Consider the following 21,005-nt stretch of genomic DNA (forward strand, 5'->3'; position numbering starts at 1 on the left):
TCATAATGTAATGCATAACTTAAAAATGTAAAAAGGGCAGTAAATTAAGAAACAGATGGGTTTTACTGAGTTCTTTAATGTATGCTAAATTTATTTGAGTTAATGTATAAAGTATTCGAGACAACTCAAGTAATAGCTAGAATTATGAGATAATTCCAAAATTATTTTAAAAATTTGTACAGGTATTTAAAACCATTAATACACACACAAGATGATAACGTTCCAAAACGTTATTTAACCTCAATTTAAATGCAAGTTAAACCGAAAACTACATTTTAGAATTTTTCTTTAACATTTTAAATGCGTCCGCCAAGAAAGTACGCGATTTTGAGTTGTATCTTTCTTTCACTGGAAGTGCGATTCGTAAAAGTCTCTCGCGATGCAAGGAAAGTTTCTATACAGCGTTCACGTAAAAAATAGATCGAAAATAAACAAACAGGTAGCCCAGAAAGTTTGCCAATTTGGGCCACAAATAGAGATTTTTTCTGGAATAAAAAAGAAGAAAAAAGGGGGAGGGGAAACCAATAGTGTTCGTATTCATTGTTAACTTGGTACCAATTTGTTCTTGTCCAAGCCAAACACGTGATTAACGTGGCCAAATGGCACATATGTTTGTATACATCACCTAGTCTATCTTTCCCGTGAAAGCAGTATACACGTCAAAGAATAGAATCCAACATTTTTGAAGCGTGTATTTGAGAATAGAATTCCATACTCCTGCTATTCTGACCCAAGTTCAGGTGCACTGGTTACTTGACAAGGGTATTGACGACTGATTAAATCCCAGGCACGGTTAATGGACGACATGTCTGATGCAGGCCGAGGAGGAAGTGGAATGTGTTAAGCTGAGAAGTCTTAGACATTCTTAGCAACATTGAGCGCATAAAATTCGAAGGAGATGTGATCATCTATGATGCCCAATACCGCTAGACCATCATGTCTGGTGCTCGTATGACGCTAAATAATGCATTCCGAAAAATGGCACGTCGCACCATAGCATTTAAAGCCTTGGTTTCCTAGAAGCAAACACGCCGAAGTGAAAACTTGATTCTTCTGCGCATGCGCGCCCGAGCTAAATCGCCATTGTGAATGGCCACGCCGGAATCCACATGACTTTGATTTCAGCGTCACGGCAAGGAGCGACGTCGAAGATCGGCGATTCGCTTCTAGGAAACCAATGCTTTACAAGAACTCGCCCAACGCTGTAGTTCAACTTGAATCTAGATTCCCGCATTTATGAGACCATTCTAGACGGATTCATTGATAGTTCAAGGTCAAGAGAATCCTGAGCATAGGAATCCGTGCTCACATTCCTTTGCACATCCCCGTGAATGGCGGAAGCCAACAACATACTTGCAGCCGTACTTCAATGCTGTGACTCGACATGACGCTGTAGGGTGTCACTTACTTCTTTGCTTAAGTTTGCAAAATCGAACGTGATGTTATTTTCTCTATTATAAATGTTTAATGTTTGAAGCCACTAAGCATTTGATAAGAAATATAACTTACACGTATTGTTAATAATTCTTTTTAGTATAATAAAACTTAAAAGAAAACAAGAAAACATATCTTACCGGAATAAGGACTGAATAGAGTCCGGAGGTAGAAAAGCATGATCATTCTGCACAATGCTAATATCGATGGGAAATTGGTTATCTAAAAAAAAAAAAAAAAAAAAATCAATTTTCAAAAGTTGTTTTTTTTTTTTTTTTTTTTGCTTCTAAGCATGAGAAAAAAATCGTTTACACAGCTAGAAGTCACTGTACATTTTAAGTGATAGATATTGTTTGGAATTACCTTTACAATTTTTCAATATATTTAATCAAATAAAGGGCATGCTTGAACTCATATTATCCGACAGAAATTTCATCACGAGTGTTTTTGGGAAATTAATAACAAAATGAAGGGGAAAAAACACTCAGTATTATAAATTAAGTATAATAAATTGCTCAGTATAGTAAATTGCTTAACAAACTCATATTTGTCACTGTACATGGCTAGTGCATAGCATAAGATCAAGATGCCACATTATATTTTTATCGGAGACAGATTGGACAATTGCAAAGAGAAGTTCGACTTAGTTTAAAACCAGCTCAATCCAAACCATTTTTATCTGTAAATAATTAGAAATTGTTGCTAATTTAAAAAGGAAAACAAAAATAAAGTCGTACACCAAATATTATTCAAACGAAAAAAAAAAAAAAAAAAACTTTTGGAAAATTGCGTGGGGACAGAAAGAAATATTTTTCGTCTCTCCTGTAAAATTTTTAAAAATAGATTGAGATGGTTTTTATACTAAACGTCTCATACTACGTAAATTGCGATATATTTACAAATAGCAAATCAATTAGCAAAGTGACATTAAAATACTTATGAGCAATGATAGCTTGTACTTTATCACTAGCCATTTACAACGAGTTCAATGAACTAACCACAATGATTATCTTGATCATGTTGTTCTTAAAACTTCAAAAGCATGTCATTAATAATTGCAACTGTTTCAACTTCCCTGGCTTGACATTGCCATTCTAGATTTGATTAACTTTCTTGTTTTTGTGAATAATTTCCTTATCTTCTTCAGGCGCTGTTAAAAATCAGAAAATTAAAAAAAAAAAAGAAAATATAACGTTGTCCTGTTTCTTCACCCTACAGCTACCACAGAGAAGCAGCTAAGATACTCCAAGAGTGACACTAATTAATGTTCCGCCGAGAAGGCGAATATTTTCTTATCTTGTCAGAGAAAGCCAAAAATTCTAAATTATTACGATTCGGATTTGGAAAAAACAAAAACCACGGGAATGCCACCAAGGCTTGATTTTCGCGGCTGTGAATGTTCATGTGGAATGTAAGAAATGAAGAATTCTCATTTAAGAAATTGCACAGAAATACTTTGGCTTTTAAGGAATTTAAGACCTTGGTGGACAAGTATACTTTTTTTGGAAACTTTCAGATCACAAATTATCGTTTTAAAACTTCAATTTTGAAGATTTCGTCTTTAAATTTAGCACTAGCAGCGCTGCCTGGCGTTGCACGGTCTATCTTGAGAATAAGAGTTGCGTCAAGTAGCACTTGTTCAAATACTAGACTTAAAATAAAAGAAAAACAGTAGTGTAATATTTCCCCTCAACGTTTAGAAAAGAACACTGTTATAACTCTTTAACTTTAAATCTCAGGCTGACATGGATATTAGGAAAAATTATTATTTTAGCAGGGTGGTGGAATCTTGGAACAGCTTACCGGAAGAGGTGGTAATGAGCAAGGGAGTAGATAGTTTTAAGGGGGCTATTGATCTTCACTGGGGATTGTAAATAGACTAGGACCAGTCAAGCTGGGCCCAGAGCCGGTTGCTGGTCGTCACTTTTGTATTTGTATAACTCAAAATTCAAATTTAGAGCTCCTTGGATTTTTTTCAAAATTCCAAAAAATCAGTCATCTATAGGGGAGAGTGTTCTATCTTGGGACACTGCTAATTTCTAAGACTCTATTTTTAGTAACCATGTTTTTTTAATCTCTAATAGTAACCTTCACCCCTAAATGGTGCCAATGTAAAATTCAGCATAAAATGAGTAAAATTGACGATTTTGTGAGAGAAAGAAAATTTTATGGCTCCAAAGTAAATATTTTCTTCATCCACTATAATATTTAAATCTGTTCGCGTCCGTCTGTCTGTCTGTCTGAAGATCGATCTTCTCGAGAACCGCTGCAAATCGAGAGTCACACAAGATACCGATCAATTCGAAATTTTCCAAAGAAAACAATAGGACCAATTTCGTAATTGTGCGACTTTAATTAGCGGAGATATTAATTAAAACGTTAATTAACATTACGTTATTCAGGAATTTTTATTTCTTTCCTGTTGCCATTTTGCATATGGGTAAGCAAGTAAAATTCTAATAATTCTTTTAAAAGAGATTTTTTGGCTGCTGTCCAAATCTTAAAACAACGTTTCCATCTAGAATTTCATTTTAAATTAGTTTAAAATTGGTTGCACTATTCGGACATAGCCTTTATTTTATCGTCTGTCTTTTTTTAAATTTTTACATTCATTCAACGTTCTTAACTCTTTTCAGCAAAAGAAAGTTGTTTCTTTAGCAATGTTTATTGATTGTAGTGTAAGTTTATCGTTCACCGGTCTCATATTTTGGTACATTTAGGAAGTGTGACAAATTATGTTTATTTTGTTGGACCTTTTCCCGTCACATGGGTGAGTTTTCAAATTGTAATAACTCTCTTTTTCCTTCCTGTTTCTATTTTTGAAATACAGTTTGTATCGTTAAAAGAACATGTTAAATTAAGATTGTTTGGATTTCTTTAAGTGAAACAGAGTTGAACAAAAAAGATTGTTTTTAAGGATTTTAACTAAAGCTAAATTGGAATCTGATGACTTGGTATTAAATTAATGCTTATTGGTATTTATTTAGTCTTGGTGCTTTAGTTTCACGTAATCAACCAAAAAGTGTGTGTCATTTTATGTAAAAAGCTGATTACAATTGTACATAAATATTTCAGATATAGGCTATCAGATGTAATTCATTTTAACGTGAGCACAGATTATAGTTGATATTGCATATATTTTCATCTTTTGTGCTAATTGAAAAGACTCATAACTTGGGTCATTCATAACTATGATGAACGTTAAAGAGATTTTTCCCAAAATTTGCTCTGCTGTGTTTTGCAAACCTTGCATTACGCGCTCTACTTATTTTACTTCTTAGCGCTTTAGAAACTGATGTCAGAGTAATACAAAAACATCAATTGGACATCTCTTTCATTTTTAAGTAGCCCGTGCAACGCCGGGCACGCAGCTAGTTTCTAATTAATTTTCTGTCTTTGTATTTGGAAATTTAATCAACTGAATTTTATTTTGTTATAAAATAGTAGTTTAAATATTTTGCTTATGAGAAAATAATGATAATGCATCCTGATTGACCATCATTTTGGTTTTTCTTAAACAACGTGGTGATTGTACCTTAGGACAGCCAAACATTTGGTACCTTACGACACGTTCCAAGGTACAACATATGCATCATGGTTCTTAATAATTAAGACATGTTTAGAAACATGGAACAATGTTCTAATCTTATGTAGTCCTTTAAACACATTAAATGTTAGATAATAATTCATAATTCATTATTCATATTTCATAATTAATTATTCATGATTTAATTCACTACCATAGATTTTTTTTTTTTTGTTTCCTGGTACAAAATTGATTAAGTATATGGTTGTTTCCTGAATCATGAAGACTTTCCCATAGTTCAACAGTATGTGTCCTAAGGTATAATAGGATGTTGTACCTTGGGACAGCTTGGAACTTTTACTTTAAAAATGGCTGTTAATATTTTATTTTCAAACTGTCTGAATTTTAAAAAATATATTGAATAGAAGTATGTTGGAGTATTTTACTGTGACTTCCAGATTTTAAATTTGATTCAAATAATTAACGTTAAAAACTAAAACATGAAAAGTACTCCAAGGTACACTTTCCCCTACTTTTAAAACCTTTATGCGTCTCTGTAACACTATCTCCTCTGTTCTGTCAATGTCTACTAGGTCAATACTGGTACCGTTGGATACAGAACATCCAAGGGAAGCCATTCCGCCGTGTCTTACCCCTTTAAACCTAAGGAACCAGACATTCAGTGACGAGGATGTCCTCGGGATATTCAGGGGGTAAAAGCATTAAAATCATTTATTGTCACCCGTCGCAGGCGGCATTGAGCCATCACAGGTATCGAACAGAGGTTGACCCCTAAATGCAGCGAGCAAAGGGTATAGCCCTCTAGTTGTTGTTAATAGGCGTAAACATTCTGTTTCGTGGATTTTCTGGAGAAAACCGCCGTGTCACATTTTGAGTATCAAAGGAACTCTGCTAAATTTGGTAAAGATCTAGTAGTGGAATCAAAGGTTTGGATGTTCGTCGCAGTGCATATTTGGAGGCCCATCAGAGATGAACAGAACAAATAAAAAATAACTTTCATGCGCCTTTTTTAACCCCCTTCGGACCCATATATCGTGGGATCTTATCGCTTGTTTTGGGGTAAAGGAGTTGGAGTAGAAGGTTTTATAATTCCTGGAGTCTGTTATTTTATCTCCGACTCCGCAGCAATAGTTTCTTTTGCTGTTTGGGGTGTAATAAACCCCACCCCATCGAAAGAGTTATAATTGTTCCCATTGGAGTTCGTAGTTATATTTTTTTTGCAGTTATTGTTATTTCATATTTAAATCAATTATTTTCCTTCTATATAAAGTAATTAATTTGCAATATCGTCTTTAAATATCTTAATAAGAGAAATTTCAAGATGTCTATATTTGCACACAAAGTTTCGTAATATTTACATATAATGACTTTATATGGTACATCTACGGTACTCTTCAGCTGTATTTATTATACAGGGTGTCCCCGTTTAAACTGCAAGACTTCTACTTTCGAAATTGTCAATCCTATATGCATACTTTCAGTTACAAAAATGATCAAAATAAGGTGCAGAGTTAGGGTATTGAAAGTTTGAAGCGAAAAACAAAATGAGTGAAAATGTATGAAATATATTATTCTTATAGCCACCAAGTCCCCTACATTGCATTTAGGGAAATCACATACCATCAATACTCATCGAGATATGAAACACGGCGTTTTGCGACTTATACCACTTTACACTCACAGTCTATTACACCTTTTGGGGGAAATATAGTGACAAGCAAAAGTTTAAAATTATATGTGTGCATAGAGCTTGTTTTTTTTCAAATTGTGCGGATGTTTGTGTATGTTTTTAGTATCATAGCATAAACCAATGAAAAATACAGGGTGACAAGAAATAACTTAGCCGCACATAATACACCATAACTTTAACGCTAATGAAAATATTACGATCAAACTTCAAAATAAATATGAATACATGATTTCGTCTAATATATTTACAAATTTTCAAAGTGGTTACCTTTAGCATTAACACAGAGCTTTAAACGTGTCACAAAATTTTCGGCTCTGGGCCGCAACTCACTGATATTTTATCCTGTGCCTTGCATAAGGATTTCTTTTGGCACGCCTAAGTTTTATGAGGCTTAGCACACACCCTTGTCTCCACAATGGATCAAACAGAATATTCCATTGGGTTCAAATCTGGGGAATACGGTGGCCATTTTTGAGCTCCAATGAAGTCCGAAAAATATGTCTTGCACTAGTCTTGAGTGTCTTTCGCTCTGTGTGCAGGTATAGAATCCTGTTTAAAGGTCTATCTTTCGTTTCCAAAGAACTTTTGTGACTAAGGTAAGACAACATCTTCCAAAATGCGTTTGCGATATGTTTCTTGACTAATTTTGTCCCCTGATCAACAAAAACAAGTGATATATTTCCAATATCACATATCCCACCCCAAACCATTAGATTGGGGTCGTTGACGATGTTCAACAGTGCAAAGAAATCCTTATGCAAGGGATGGTATAAAATATCAGTAAGCGAGTTGTGGCCCAGAGTCGAAAATTTTGTGACACGTTTAAAGCTCTGTATTAATCCTAAAGGTAGCCACTTTGAAAATTTGTAAATATATTAGACGAAATAATGTATTGATATTTATTTTGAAGATTGGTCGTAATATTTTCATTAGCATTAAAGTTATAGTGTATTGTGTGTCTAAGTTATTTCTTGTCACCCTGTATAAATATTTTGTTTAATTTACTTTGGAAGCCCAGTGGCAGTTCTCCGCTCTTCTATGTCTCAGACCCTGGTTCGATGCCCCCTTCCATTCGTTCAGTAGGCCAATAAAAAAGCGCAAAACGTACTTGGGAACAAAACACTGGGGTTCTGCTTTCGGCTGACCACCTGACCGGATCATTTGCCTTGCAACCCAGAGCCCTGAGTTACGAAAACTGAGATGGATATAGTAATCCTTGGCCCCCCCATGGGTTGCTTGCACCACTGAGTTTAATTTTATTTACTTCCACAACATGTCATTCGAAAGGACGACATGTTCCGATCTCATCTTCTGCACGGTCTCTACTAATTTTGAATTCTAATATCTCCTTGAATTTTGCTCACAAATGTTCCGAATGTTAAATGTGGGTTTGAGTTTTCAATGGAAATAATTACCTTTAATGCATTGTAGACCATATTTAAAAAAAAAAAAGATTTTGTAGTTTTTTTTTTCAACCAAATGTTTTTTTTTTCTTGTTGAAACTTTTCAAATCTTAACTCTGCAGCCTTTTTTGACCATTTTTGCATTTGGAAGTATTCATCTAAAACTAATGGTTGTAAAAATAGAGATTTTGCAAGTTAAAAAATGACACCCTGTATATGTAGCCACAGATCAAAGATGAATTTGCATTTCTTTTTCGAGACGTAAAGTCCTTTTAAAGTTCTCCGTTTTCATATTTTTTATATTAAAATGATGTGAAAGTTTTTGCAAAATTTAATAGAATGTTTCTTCAGAAAAAAGTAAAAAAAAAAAAAAAAACTCATAGAACTAGAGGAAAGTTTTTCTCTATTACATTATAAGAAGATTGGACAGACTTTTGAAAGGGAAAGTAAATACAAATTCTGTAAATATTAAAAACGTTCAAGTTGATGACAGATAAAAGGGATTTACTGGGAACAAAATCAGAGAAAGAGTGGGTTTTATTTTCTTTGCAAAAGAGATAACTTGATTTTATCAACGTAAAATCTTTAAGAGCGTAAGAGGAAACATGGCCTTTTCTTTTGATTCAGGTTCTTGAAAATGGGTTAGTAGCGTAGGATCGTCTTTATTTGTTGGTTCATAGCGACATACGATTTTTATTCGTTCAATATATACAGACAAGTAGAAGCCTCAAGCATACTGTTTAACGTAAACTATGAATTATAATTACAGCATAAATAAGAAGAGAAAATATGCTTCAAAACAGGTCAGATTGTAGTGATGGTGCAACGGAATAAACTAAAAGTGCAAAGGCAGGCCAACAAATATACAATATTCTTTTGCAATTTGTTCTGGACAACGTAATGTAAGTTTTCCCTTACTGAAAAGGTTATAAGTTGAATGTAAAAAATGAAGGAAGCAATTCAATATAATACTTAATAAGTAATAAATTGAATTGCATCTTTCATTTTTTTTGTACGAGTGAAAATTATATAATGATACCGAGCAACATGAAAAATGTCCTTCAGGAGAAAAAACACGTGTTTCTTGCACGTATTTTGGCTCAAAGGACGATTGAGTGTTATTTTTTGTTTACCAATCACTGTTCCCTCCCCAATCCACTTTTTACGGGGGGGGGGGGGGGGATAAATTTAATGCGGTCTTCACACTTTCAAAAAAAACCTCATTCCATTCATCAAACATTACAGCGTGCTCGCGTTTAATTTGCAAGACCAGGGAGGAATTTAGACCAACTTACCGGGGCTCTAAGCTATTTCAGGTTTCGGGGCCCCTTTGCAGTCCGGACTACTTTATGTTGGTGTCAAAACAGACATTTTTTTTTCATTTTATGTGTCTTTCATTGAATTCATGTTTTTTTTCTTTCGATTTTTAATGTTTCCGCTATCTTTTGTTGATTTCACCGTGAAGGTTTTTGATGTATCAGAGGTCTCCCTTTAAATATAGTTTAGAATAAACCCAAATTTAGGGTGTCCGGGATTTTACATATTCGAAAAACAGGTAGAAAATTCTGCATTTTGAGTCTAGGTGAAAATAGGTAAAGTTTTTTTTTTAAAGTTATTATCTCTTTTGCAAATTAAGATCAATCAAAACAAAAATTACTTTTAGTTCTTTAAATCATTGACATTAATCGACAGAGAGGAGGAGCGAGGGAGGAGAAAAGTTAACTTATCATCACTTGCACACGTCGACTTTCGGTGTAATTAGTTTTTGATTAGTTCCCCCAACCCACCGACAAACACAACACTAAAGTAGATGTAAAAAGATCAAAGCAAAAGATTCATAAAATGCATTAAAAGAAATGGTGCACAGATTTAGGGGGAAAAAACTGAAACTGGGTGGGGGAGTAAAGAACCTCAAATCTATTGTGAAGAATGTGAAGTAGGCTTTTGCTTTGAACAAGCGTGGAAGTGCTTATACAAGTTCCATTGCATTAAATCAACAAAATAAATTGCAATCACGCATAAAGGAAAATTGATCTTTACCTTCGTACATCTGAGCATATTGAGGAAATCCAGCAGCTCGCAGCCAGCTACACGCTTCAATAGCTTGGAGTTCTGAAATTAAAGAAAAAACAGCTTAGTCGCAAAATATTATGACACTCAAAATCGACAAATTTACTTGACAAAATACTACAAATATACCTTTCTAATAGTTGAAAAATTATCAAAGAATAAAAAGTTCAAAAAGAAAGAAAAATAAAGAAAACAAAACAAGAAGGGACATTTCAGTTGTCTAAATTCCCGATTTTTTAACAAAACCAGAAATACAAACGAACCTTGTGATTGTAGCATACTGAATTACCACATATTCATAGACAGCTATACTTTTCGGATGTTGAAAGTATCTGTATATAACCTTTTCAACTCGATTTTTCTTCACTTTTAACTGCCACTGCAGTCGTTATGTTTACACTATAAAATGACCTACATAACCGTATAATGATTATTCCTTTCCACTCGATTTTTTGTTTTTACTCTATATTAACTGTTAACTTGAATCCAGCCTTGTCGCTAGCTCTCAGAACACTTTAGCATACGAAATGTCGGTAAGAGACATATCGCTCCCCCCCCCCCCCCGAATAATATCCATCTAGATATTATTATACATAAAGAAAAAAATATTGCTTTTGAAAGAGTACTAAATATTTCACATTGATACAAAATACAAGATAATTATAGTTAAAGTTACATTGTTTGGGCCTAAGTAGATCGTGTTCTAATACACTGAGAAAGTTAAAATTGGTATATTCGTTATGAGTACGTTTAAAAAAGAAATGAAATGACCAGGAATATTGTCAGGACTAGAGATTTTTTACAGCAGCAGTTCAGATTACAACCTACAGTTCACCAATGCCTTTTCTGAGATCCTGCTATGCACCTGCTAAGTCAGTCTAAATTCCAGCTGTAATGATCCTCGTGTTTTCCCTCTTTTTGGTAATTCTTCTCGTAGCGGTTTTAAAGTACTTGCAATAAGCTGGCTTTTTGGTTAATATGAATGGGCTTTATATAGATTATGGGAAAAAGAAATTGTCAACGTTCAAAATTTTACTTTCTCGTGAAAAATGGACGCTAGAAGAAAAATCAACAATCTAGGAATAAAAACTTGATTTCATCTCAGAATATGTTCAATGTACTGTCCATTAGCTTATTGCATTAACCCCGCAAGTTAAAAACATATTATAACTTGTTCAACAGTAGCGCGAAAGGCGATTGCAGAAACATGACGATCAGAATTGCTATTGATAAAGCCAATAAGCCTTTAAATAGCGGTAAAATAATAGCGGAATTGGTATTTATTATTTCTTTTCCCCTAGGTCCATGTGAAATATGTACCAAGCTTCAACGACATGCTTTTGAGCGAGCCCTACCAGGGCCTGATTAACGCACGGTCCGGCGGGTCCACCGACCTGGGCACCACAAATTTAGGGGCACCAAAATAGCCTAGCCTAAATTCACTTACTTACTTCCTTTTTTTTTAAAGCTCATTTTACTTTTTCTCAACTTTAAGGAAGAGGAGGCTCAAATTTTTTTAAAAATCAGCTCAAAACCTCATAAAGTTAAAACCAATTCGCGTAAAGAAGTCGTTGTCCCTTAGCTCTGGAATTTCAAAATAATTACTCGGATGACATAGATGAACATTTTCCAGAAGAATTAACACACTTTCAAATTTTTGCAAAAGGTAACCCTTCTGCTGGAGAATGTTTTAAAAGGATAAGATCACTAAACATTACACATACATTTTCGAATGTGGATTCACCCCTTGCAGCTTCTTTTTACCTTGCCTATCAGCAGCTGTTCCAGTGAACGTTCCTTTTCATTTTTGAAAAGAATAAAAAATCATTTGAGAAGCTGCGTTTCTCAGGATAATTTACAGGCGTTTTCCTTATTGACCACTGAAAATTCTGTGACATCAAACATAGATTTCGATTATTTGATCGACACATTTGCCTGTGTTAAAGCCAGAAAGAAGCTTTTCTAAAGCTTGATGTCAGAATTAGTAAGATTTTTTTTGCAGTTTTAAATTGTTTTTCAATTCTTTTTTGCCTTAAGAGGCAATTTTAACTGTGATTAGTTTGGTAACTATTAAGTGTTTGGTATTCAAATCCCAGATTTCCTTTCAAATGCAGTAATGTTCCTTTAAAATGTAGTTTCTAGTATTTAGGTTTCTAGTATGAAACATTGACTTTAAAATTGAGCGGATTTTCTCATGGGGGGGGGGGGGGCACCAACATATACTCAGGACCTGGGCACCAGTTTGGCTTTATCGGGCCCTGAGCCCTACGTACATGAATCTAAGCAGCGTATTTTTAATCATAACCAAATTGTACAACTGTACAATACTGTTAATAATACTGGTATTATTAAAAACATTTGCTCTTGAACCATTTTTTTTTTCACTCTGATAATTCAATCTGTTTAGAACACAAGAGCACAATACAAAAAGACAATTGAACGTTCATAACAAACACCAAGTGAAACGCCCTGTAATCCAACAATTTATTTTAGTCAGAATCTTAATAAGATAATCCATTTAAAGACGGAAAAAAAAACCATAAAAAAAACACACACACACACACATGAAAGAAAATAAATGAATCCCATACAAAGGCATTTCTTGGAGAACATAATAGATGAAGTATCCACTTTTTTCCCTTCCAAACAATGCTTTTATGCTGAAAACAATGAGCTCGTATTATTATGTTAAGATTATAAAGAAAAATAATAAATAAAAAAAGCATCATTCCCTGTGAACATAAAAACATCTAAGATCCTCATTTGAACTTTCTATTTTGATCTATTGTGAAGAGGTAGATGTTAGAAGGCGTAATCAAGAAAAAGTCCACCACTTTCAGACCTATCGCAATGCAAGTGAACGGGGTCACTTATCCGTGGGTGCGCCTCTATACAAACACCTGACGCGACGCCTACATGGAAGGAGACATTTCTTTCCCCTAGAACCTTGTAACAGGTTGAACGCCGTTTCTCAGGACTTTGTGAGACTTGGAGAGTTTATGACGCAAACATTCGCGTCGGTTTCAGGTGTGACCGTGGAAAGTTTGTCCAGAATTGAAAATTCGAATATCGTGACCGTGAAGATTCGGGGTGGATCCTGACGATCCGGTTTACTGGAAGTCGATCATTTTCAAGCAAAACTATCGCAGACTGAAATCTCTACAGAGGTCATGACGAAAAAGAGAAGTTTTCGAACGATTAACAGAATGAAATATACCATTCGGGAAGTTATTACCATTAGTACTCGGATGAATAACCTAAGGAAAGGTTATCTTAAGGATCGGTAAGAAGTAGGGTGCGGTAGAGAGAAGTACTTTTATGTATGATATTTACTATCAACAGAATTATATTTTTCCAGTAGAGAAGTTTTAGTATTTTCAATAAAAATATATTAAAATCAGCAGAGTATATCAGTTCTGAAGTTTATTAGTACCTGAATAAAAAATAATTGCAATCAACGGAGAGAAACATACCAATCCTGAAGTTTATTAGAACTTAGATCTTGGATGACTGATACTTACAATCAACGGAATTTACTAACCGTGAACCTTATCAGTACTTGGATAAAATATTTTAGAAGCCTGATGAGAGATAAACCTATTTTAATTGCAAAAGTTATTATAAAAACTGCAAAGTTCTGCAACATTAGGTTATGTTAAGACTTTGTTTTTGGATCTTAAAGCATTACTGGGTAGAACTGTATTAGAAACGAATAATGGAATTGTATTTCAGGAATTTTTAGGTAGTTTTTTCACTTGAGAAAAATTAGTAAAGAAATCTCATCCGTAGAAAGTTTTAGTGTTTCACTACTTTCACAACTGTAATAAATAAAGCAATGAATAAAGAATCTAGTGCGAGTTACATGATAGTTGTCCCTCTTAGTTGTCCCTGCTTAGCGTCGCAGTGATTCAGTCGCGTGGTCATATAAGTACAGTTACTGCAAACAGTGATTTTTTTCAGGCACGTGATAACTTGCCGTTACGAATCTGGGAGCACCCTCCTCCCGTGGAATTTTCTCTTTTTTTGTGAATATAAAATTTTGCATAAATCATCCAAGATAAACAAATCAAAAACTAGAACAATAAAATGAAACAAAAATTATTAAAATATCAATATGTCTGACAACAAAAGTTAGAGGGACAACTGATTGGGTGCAAGAAACATAGCGAATAAGTAAACAGAATATAATTTAGGGTGGGAAATGTCTTTTCCTGCATGGACGGAGAGAAACGGAGGAAACCATTCCGCCCTGACTCATCACTTAACCTTTAATGTGCCGGAGACGTGAATCAAAAACTATACCATTCAAATCCTCAAATGTCTAACCGGTAGCGTCAAGTTTGGCGGCATTTATCCGGCTTAGTCACAAAATTTGACAAGAAATTACCAGTAGTGTCGCCAAATTTGGCGAAAGATCGCGAAGTGACTGGAGCAAAGGGACCTGTGTACACCGCCGAAAACAGTTTTTATGCCCAGTCGTAGCAGGCAGTGTGGAGAGGGCGAAGCTCCCGAACTACACAGGCGAAGGCGGTGTACAAGAACTCGCCGAAATTGGGTCGGTGATCAAGCCACCATAGGTGATGAACCGGGATTGTCGAGTGAAACGAGTGGAAGGGGGGGGGGAGTCCCTAGTCTATACCAGCACTAACTGTGCGCGTCTGTTTGTGTCTCTCTCTTCCGGACTGTGAATGTCTACCAGGTCAATACTGGTACTGATGGGTTTAGGACATCCAGAGGATGCCATTCCGCCCTGTCTCACCGCTCTGAAAGGGACGGACTTCCAGAAGTAAAAGCACTAAAATCATCCATTGCCACTCATCGCAGGCAGCAATGAGTCACCGCAAGTGGCGAATGGGGATTGGTAAGTGAAACGAGCAGGGAACGGAGCCCCCTAGTCTCTACCATTGAAACCTGTGCGCGTCTGTCAGTGTGTGTGTCTGTAACCATGTCTCCTCAGGACTGTCAATGTGTAGTGCAGTTGGATACAGAACATACAGGGCAGCCATTCCGCCCTGCCGCACCCTCTAAACGTAAAAGGGCTGGATATCCAGTTCGTTCTGAAGGCATCCTCAACCCTTGTATGTCTTGAGGATATCCAGAGCAGTGGTGTTCCCATTGGGTATACTCCATATACGCCGTACACTCTGAAACATTTTTTTTTAGACATATAGCGTATACTCTCAAGCTTCAAAAAGTTTCATATTATGACACATTATGTAAATGAACACGTACACATATTGTGCGTAATGGATTACTGGGAGTATACCCTCAGAAAAAATTACGGGAACATCACTGATCCAGAGGTAAAAGCATTAAAATCATCAATTGTCACCCGCCACGGGCGGCATTGAGCCACCGCATGTGACAAACGGGGGTTGGCGAGCGAAGCAAGCAGGGCGGACCTCCCTTGAATTAACATAAACCTTGATTTTTTGAGGCAGTTTTCTCTCTGCAATCAACTAAAGGGTGTCCCAAAATTAACGCAAGATTTGAATTTGCCGCCATTTTTTCCATAAATTGTTGGTAGCCATGAAAAAAGAACAATTTGACAGTTGAGAGTTTAGGGCTAGTAAAAATGGGGTGTTATTGTACCATACAGCTAGAGAGAGTGAAACATTTCAATTACTGCATAAGGTATTTCCTAGTCGCGTACTCTCTCATTTCGGTGATCAGAATTGGCACCCTAGATCGTGTGATTTAACATTATTAAATTTCTTATGGGGTTATTTGAATTCAAAGGTCTATGTCAACAAGCCCACAACCACCCGTGCATTACCGTGTTGTGATACCGAGCGCCAATAACAGTAACTGCTTGACCAGCCTCAACTTTCATTATTTTTGAAACAATTGTTCAATAATGAAAGCGCGTTACTGTACCGTATAACGCTCCATTTTTGATTACCCTAAACTCTCAGCTGTCAAATTGTTCTTTTTTCAGGGTTGCCAACCATTTATTGCAAAAATGGCGGCAAATTCAAATCTTGCGTTAATTTTGGGACACCCTTTATATGCTTAATTACATAGTTAAAACATGGGCAGGTAGGTGGTGATGCAATCCGAGTAAAATATTGAACCATTTCCCCAATCCCCCGCATTCCCCTGCAAAAAACCAAGAGGGAGTGTTCGTATTATATGTGTGTGCATGCTTGTATATTTCTTAAGTAAATTTATGTTCTTAAGATGACGCCTTAGAGTATCAAATGTGACATCTAGGAATTTAGCTACCCAGAGACTGCTATAAGGAGAGGGGGAGGGAGTGTCGAAACTAACAAAGGGATTTCGAAAAGGTAAAAAAGGAGTCCGACTAGTAAAAACAATAAAAGCCGAGAATCAGCAATTTGTTTAGAATAAGTAAAGTTTTACTTATTTTTAAATTCAAATAAAATTTACATAAAATATATCCTTGCGATAGTTTCCTGCTCATAATTTCGCCTCAGAAAAAACGTTTCCTTGTAACTAAAAAAAAAAGAGTTCGACAAGTAACAGCAACAAAAGCAGTTCTCTCTTTTTGTTTAGAACAAAAAAAAAAAAAAATGTTTCCTTTAAACTAATTTCAAATACACTAGTATACAAAGCAACCTTCCGTGACAGTTTCATCTTAGTCTCTTCTCAAGAAAAAAAGCTTCTGCATAGAAAGTTAAAAAAAGAAAAAAAAAAAAAGAGTCCGACAAGTAATAGCAATGAAAGCAGAGATATTTTTCAGAAAAATAAAATTTACTCTTTCAAACAAGATAAATATACAACATTATCTCCTCACAATAAATTCCTCTTAGTTTCTTTCGGCGAACAAGGAGTTTTATGATGCGATGAAGATAGCTTTGGGTACGTACTTAGAAAGGAAGGTTTTTTTTTCTTTTGTTTCCACTTTTTCTCTTAATGACCAGATTCATTCTATGAGCCGCCTGATACCATCTGACTTAAAAGAGGAAACATAAATTTAATTCCTTATTTCTTAAATGAATCTGAAGCGAGGTCAATGTCAAAACATAAAACAAAAGTTCATTTTCAATAGTTTTCAAAATAGTGTGGCGTGTAGTAGGTAGATTACAGCCATTTGAATTCAGATGAAAGTATAATTTTGAGTAATGGAATTACTTAAAAATGAAAGGTTTTTTTTCGACGAAAGAAACTTAACTGGAGTAGTACCTCTGAACAAAAGATTTAAACGGAAAATCATGCAATTAAACTAACATTGGAGAAATATAACGACCAGAAATTATGTCACTTTTTTCAACATAGTTTTGACTAACCCCCTCTTTTTTCAAACTCTCATATGTCAGGCAATTTATATATTACAAACATATTGCTGTTTTTTTTTGAGCAATCACGATTGCTTATTGTTCTCGTTTGACCGTCGTTGATGTTCCGTGCCTTTTTCAACCACCACCGTCACCTGCAGGCGCGGCTCCGTCCTCCGGTAGCCGCTCCTGGTCGGTGGCGTCCATGTCCTAGACACACGCACGCTCATACACATACGCACTCACACACATACACACACGCGAACGTGCACACACACAGGTCTACGCACACACAAAAGCCTACACATACACAACTGATACACACGTCTCCGTTCAACAGGAGAGTAGACTTGGAGGGACAGGAGCCGTGTCTAGAAACAAGTGAGTAGAGTAGTAACCAATGAGTAGGGTCCTGTCGCAACTCGTGATTGCGAAAAACATAATTTGAATTCAAAATTTAAGAATTCAAATTAATTTTTTTTTAATTTTTATTTAAAACAAAATGCTTAATTTCAAGACAACCCCATCCCCACCTCCTTGTCAGCTGTTACAGTTTCACGAAAGCCCCTTCCCGCTTCAAAGAGGGACATCATTTGTGAAAGTTGCCGTTTCGTTTTGCACGTGGTGGAGTCTTTTAACAATTGATTTGAAACGAAAAGTATTTAAACCAGGAAACATGTATTATCAAGTTCATATATTTTACGGACGTCACTGCATGCATGAGAAGCACATGTGAAAATGTCCGTCTAGGAATAGACTCCCCACCCCCTTTTTTTTTCAAGACTCCCCCCCTCCCCACCTCCTTGTTAACTGTTACAGTTTCACGAAAGCCCCTTCCCGCTTCAAAGAGGGACATCATTTGTGAAAGTTACCGTTTCGTTTTGCACGTGGTGGAGTCTTTTAACAAGTGATTTGAAATGAAAAGTATTTAAACCAGGAAACATGTATTATCCAGTTTATATATTTTACGGACGTCACTGCATGCATGATAAGCACATATGAAAATGTTCGTCTAGGAATTGATAGCATTTGTTCTAACAATATTTATTAATTTTTCATACAGGATACGGAAATGAACCGGGAGATTTGAAGCTGTTAGTAAAAACAAATGTTAAAAATTAAATTAATTGAAACTAAAGATACATGAAGACACAGCATGTATTACGCACAACCGACAAATAAATAGTAAGTTGATTGCACAAAAATAAATTTTAATTCAATGATGGCCTATATGCGTCATTAGTTATTATTGGGTTTTTGAAGGCAAGTACAAAAATTAAATTAAGTCTATCTGTCCTTCTATGAAGAGGAAAAAAATATGCAGCTTTTATATATTAAACAATATTACTTTAAGATAAAAAGTCCTTGGTTATTTATGATTTCGTGCCAACGTGGTGGTAATTTGTAAATCCCATTTTTGATGAACGCGATGCCTTTGGAGGCGAACAGTTCAGGAAGTATTGTTTTGACACCCTTCTTCATTTTTGAACTTTTTCCAGCAAAATATTTTACAAAGAGAGGAATAAATGACAATCAGAGGGTGCAATGTCGGAGGAGAATGGTCGGAGGCCGGTGGTGTTCAACAGGAAGCAAATTATAAGGCATTACGAAACCGAAAAACCACACACAGGCTTATTGACTCGCTATAAAGTTGTAGAGAAGAATCAAGAAATTACTAGGCTGGGAAATTTCATCAAATCCACCATACTCCCCCACCATACACCCTCCGATTTTTACTTATTCCCTCCTTTCCCAACCTTTTTGCAGAGGAAAAAAAAAAATAATAAAATGATAATATGTCAAAAAGGCACTACTTGAATACTTCGCCTCCAAACCGAAGATGGTCTTCAAATATGGTATTGAAAAATCGCCATCCCACCGGCAAGAATTTATAAAGCAATGAAATTAAACAGTACAGCAAATATTGTTAAACGTATTAAAAACTGCATCATTTCTTTCATTTTCATAAACAAACAGAACTTACTGGTTGGCTGATATTGTGTTACATTATTTTGATGAGTTCCATTGAAAAAAGGAAGTCTTATTGACGCAGATTTGAGTTGGAATACTTTCGCAAAACTACAACAAAATCATCTAACTCAGCTCAGCTCCAGTATCCCTTTTCCCTACTACCCTCCAAAAAATGTAAACATTGTCACATTTATGGCTCAAATTATCAGAACCACAGTGTATTTCATTATGACGCTGAAGTTGATCGCTGATTTACGTCTGCTAGCTGATTTACTGCCGTTGAAACTGCTATAAATAATTTACATAAATTTCGAGATCTGGTTACCAAGAATAATACTTTACCAGGTAATATCATATTTTGAAGATTAAAACTAACGGGATATTAACGGAAAAACAGCTCATTTTCGAAAAACGAATGTGTTTTACGCTGCGTCACATCAAAAAGAATCTAATCATTCAAAGGTCTTCTCGACTAATATCGGCGAGAAACTTATCCTCTTTTTTAATGCATAGCTGAGAATGAGTTCGCCGTGTCTAAGAGGAAGTCCGCTCCATTATTAAGAGGTCATAAGTTAATAACTAGCATTTAAGTCGGGCCTCCTAAGCTCAAAGATTCAATGGCAAGTTCTGCGACGTTTTACTTAAAGGCTCTTAACAACGAAAACTAATTGACAGGTCAAAGGTCAGTGAAATGCGACATTAAACGTGAGCACGGACTTTTTTCTGGAAACCAATCTGAGAACTATTAATATTGTAGAAGAAAGATTTTATGGCGTTAAGATAACTTGCTTACACAATCCAATAGCTTCGTAAATCTCCACCGTTTATACAACCATTTTCATTTTTTTAGCACCATAGCAGGAGGTCCAAAAATCTTCCCAATTCTGCCATCCTTTGAAGGATCAGAGTTCTCTCACAGCCAGCTAGTCATTTACATATGAGGCAGTGAGAAGCAAAGGGATGTAAAAGGCAAAATTAGAAATTTGGAGATAACCAGTACGCATGGCAGGTGAACCTCTACTCTGTCTTAGGGCAAGAGATGGTACTAGTAGCCCTGGCAGTTGCTGCTATACAGCAAATTTAGAAAAAAAATTCAATGAAAGCCTACCTAGGATGTTATCTTTAAACGCGTTTTACCCAAAACTTGAAAATGTCCACTAACATCCCTTTACTTTTCACTGCCTCATATAGAGCTATTGTTAGGGAGTTTTACAAGGCGTAAAAATACTCCTTTAGAATTTTAGAGGAATAAACTGAGTTTGGAGGAATGAAATATACGAAAACAGTGAAAGATATAATCATGATCAATTCCAAAAAAAAAAACCTGTCTAAAGATGAAATGGAGACGGCAGAGAAAGAAGAATTTAATTATATTTTTGATTTTTAATATTTAGACAGCACGATATTTTTGGTATACATTTTACATGAAGTATTTGAAAAATTTTAGCTCCCTAATTTTTTTCTCGTATCCATTATATTTGAAATAAAAATCTGTATGCTAGATTTTTATTTTGAATATAAAGCATGAATATAGGCTTGACTAAATGTTTGCGGCGTATTTTCGATTTTCAAAGCTTGAAATAGGCGCAGATAAGGGGTAAATAACACGTAGAGGTGCTTAAAATATTTATACATACATACATACATAGTAA

General features: G+C 35.4%; 1 protein-coding gene across 1 annotated transcript in view; it reads right to left on the minus strand.

Moving 5' to 3' along the window:
* The window catches only part of LOC129219328 (rho GTPase-activating protein 7-like), a 576,074-nt gene that overhangs the window by 56,791 nt on the left and 498,278 nt on the right, over positions 1–21,005 (minus strand). The window contains exons 9-10 of the mRNA XM_054853684.1: positions 10,115–10,186; positions 1,575–1,656 (exon numbers count right to left, since the gene is read on the minus strand). Of these exons, the coding sequence (XP_054709659.1) occupies positions 1,575–1,656; positions 10,115–10,186 (154 nt within the window). The remainder of the gene's footprint in view (positions 1–1,574; positions 1,657–10,114; positions 10,187–21,005) is intronic.

Source organism: Uloborus diversus, chromosome 3 (assembly GCF_026930045.1).
Source record: "Uloborus diversus isolate 005 chromosome 3, Udiv.v.3.1, whole genome shotgun sequence".
Lineage (NCBI taxonomy): Eukaryota > Metazoa > Arthropoda > Arachnida > Araneae > Uloboridae > Uloborus > Uloborus diversus.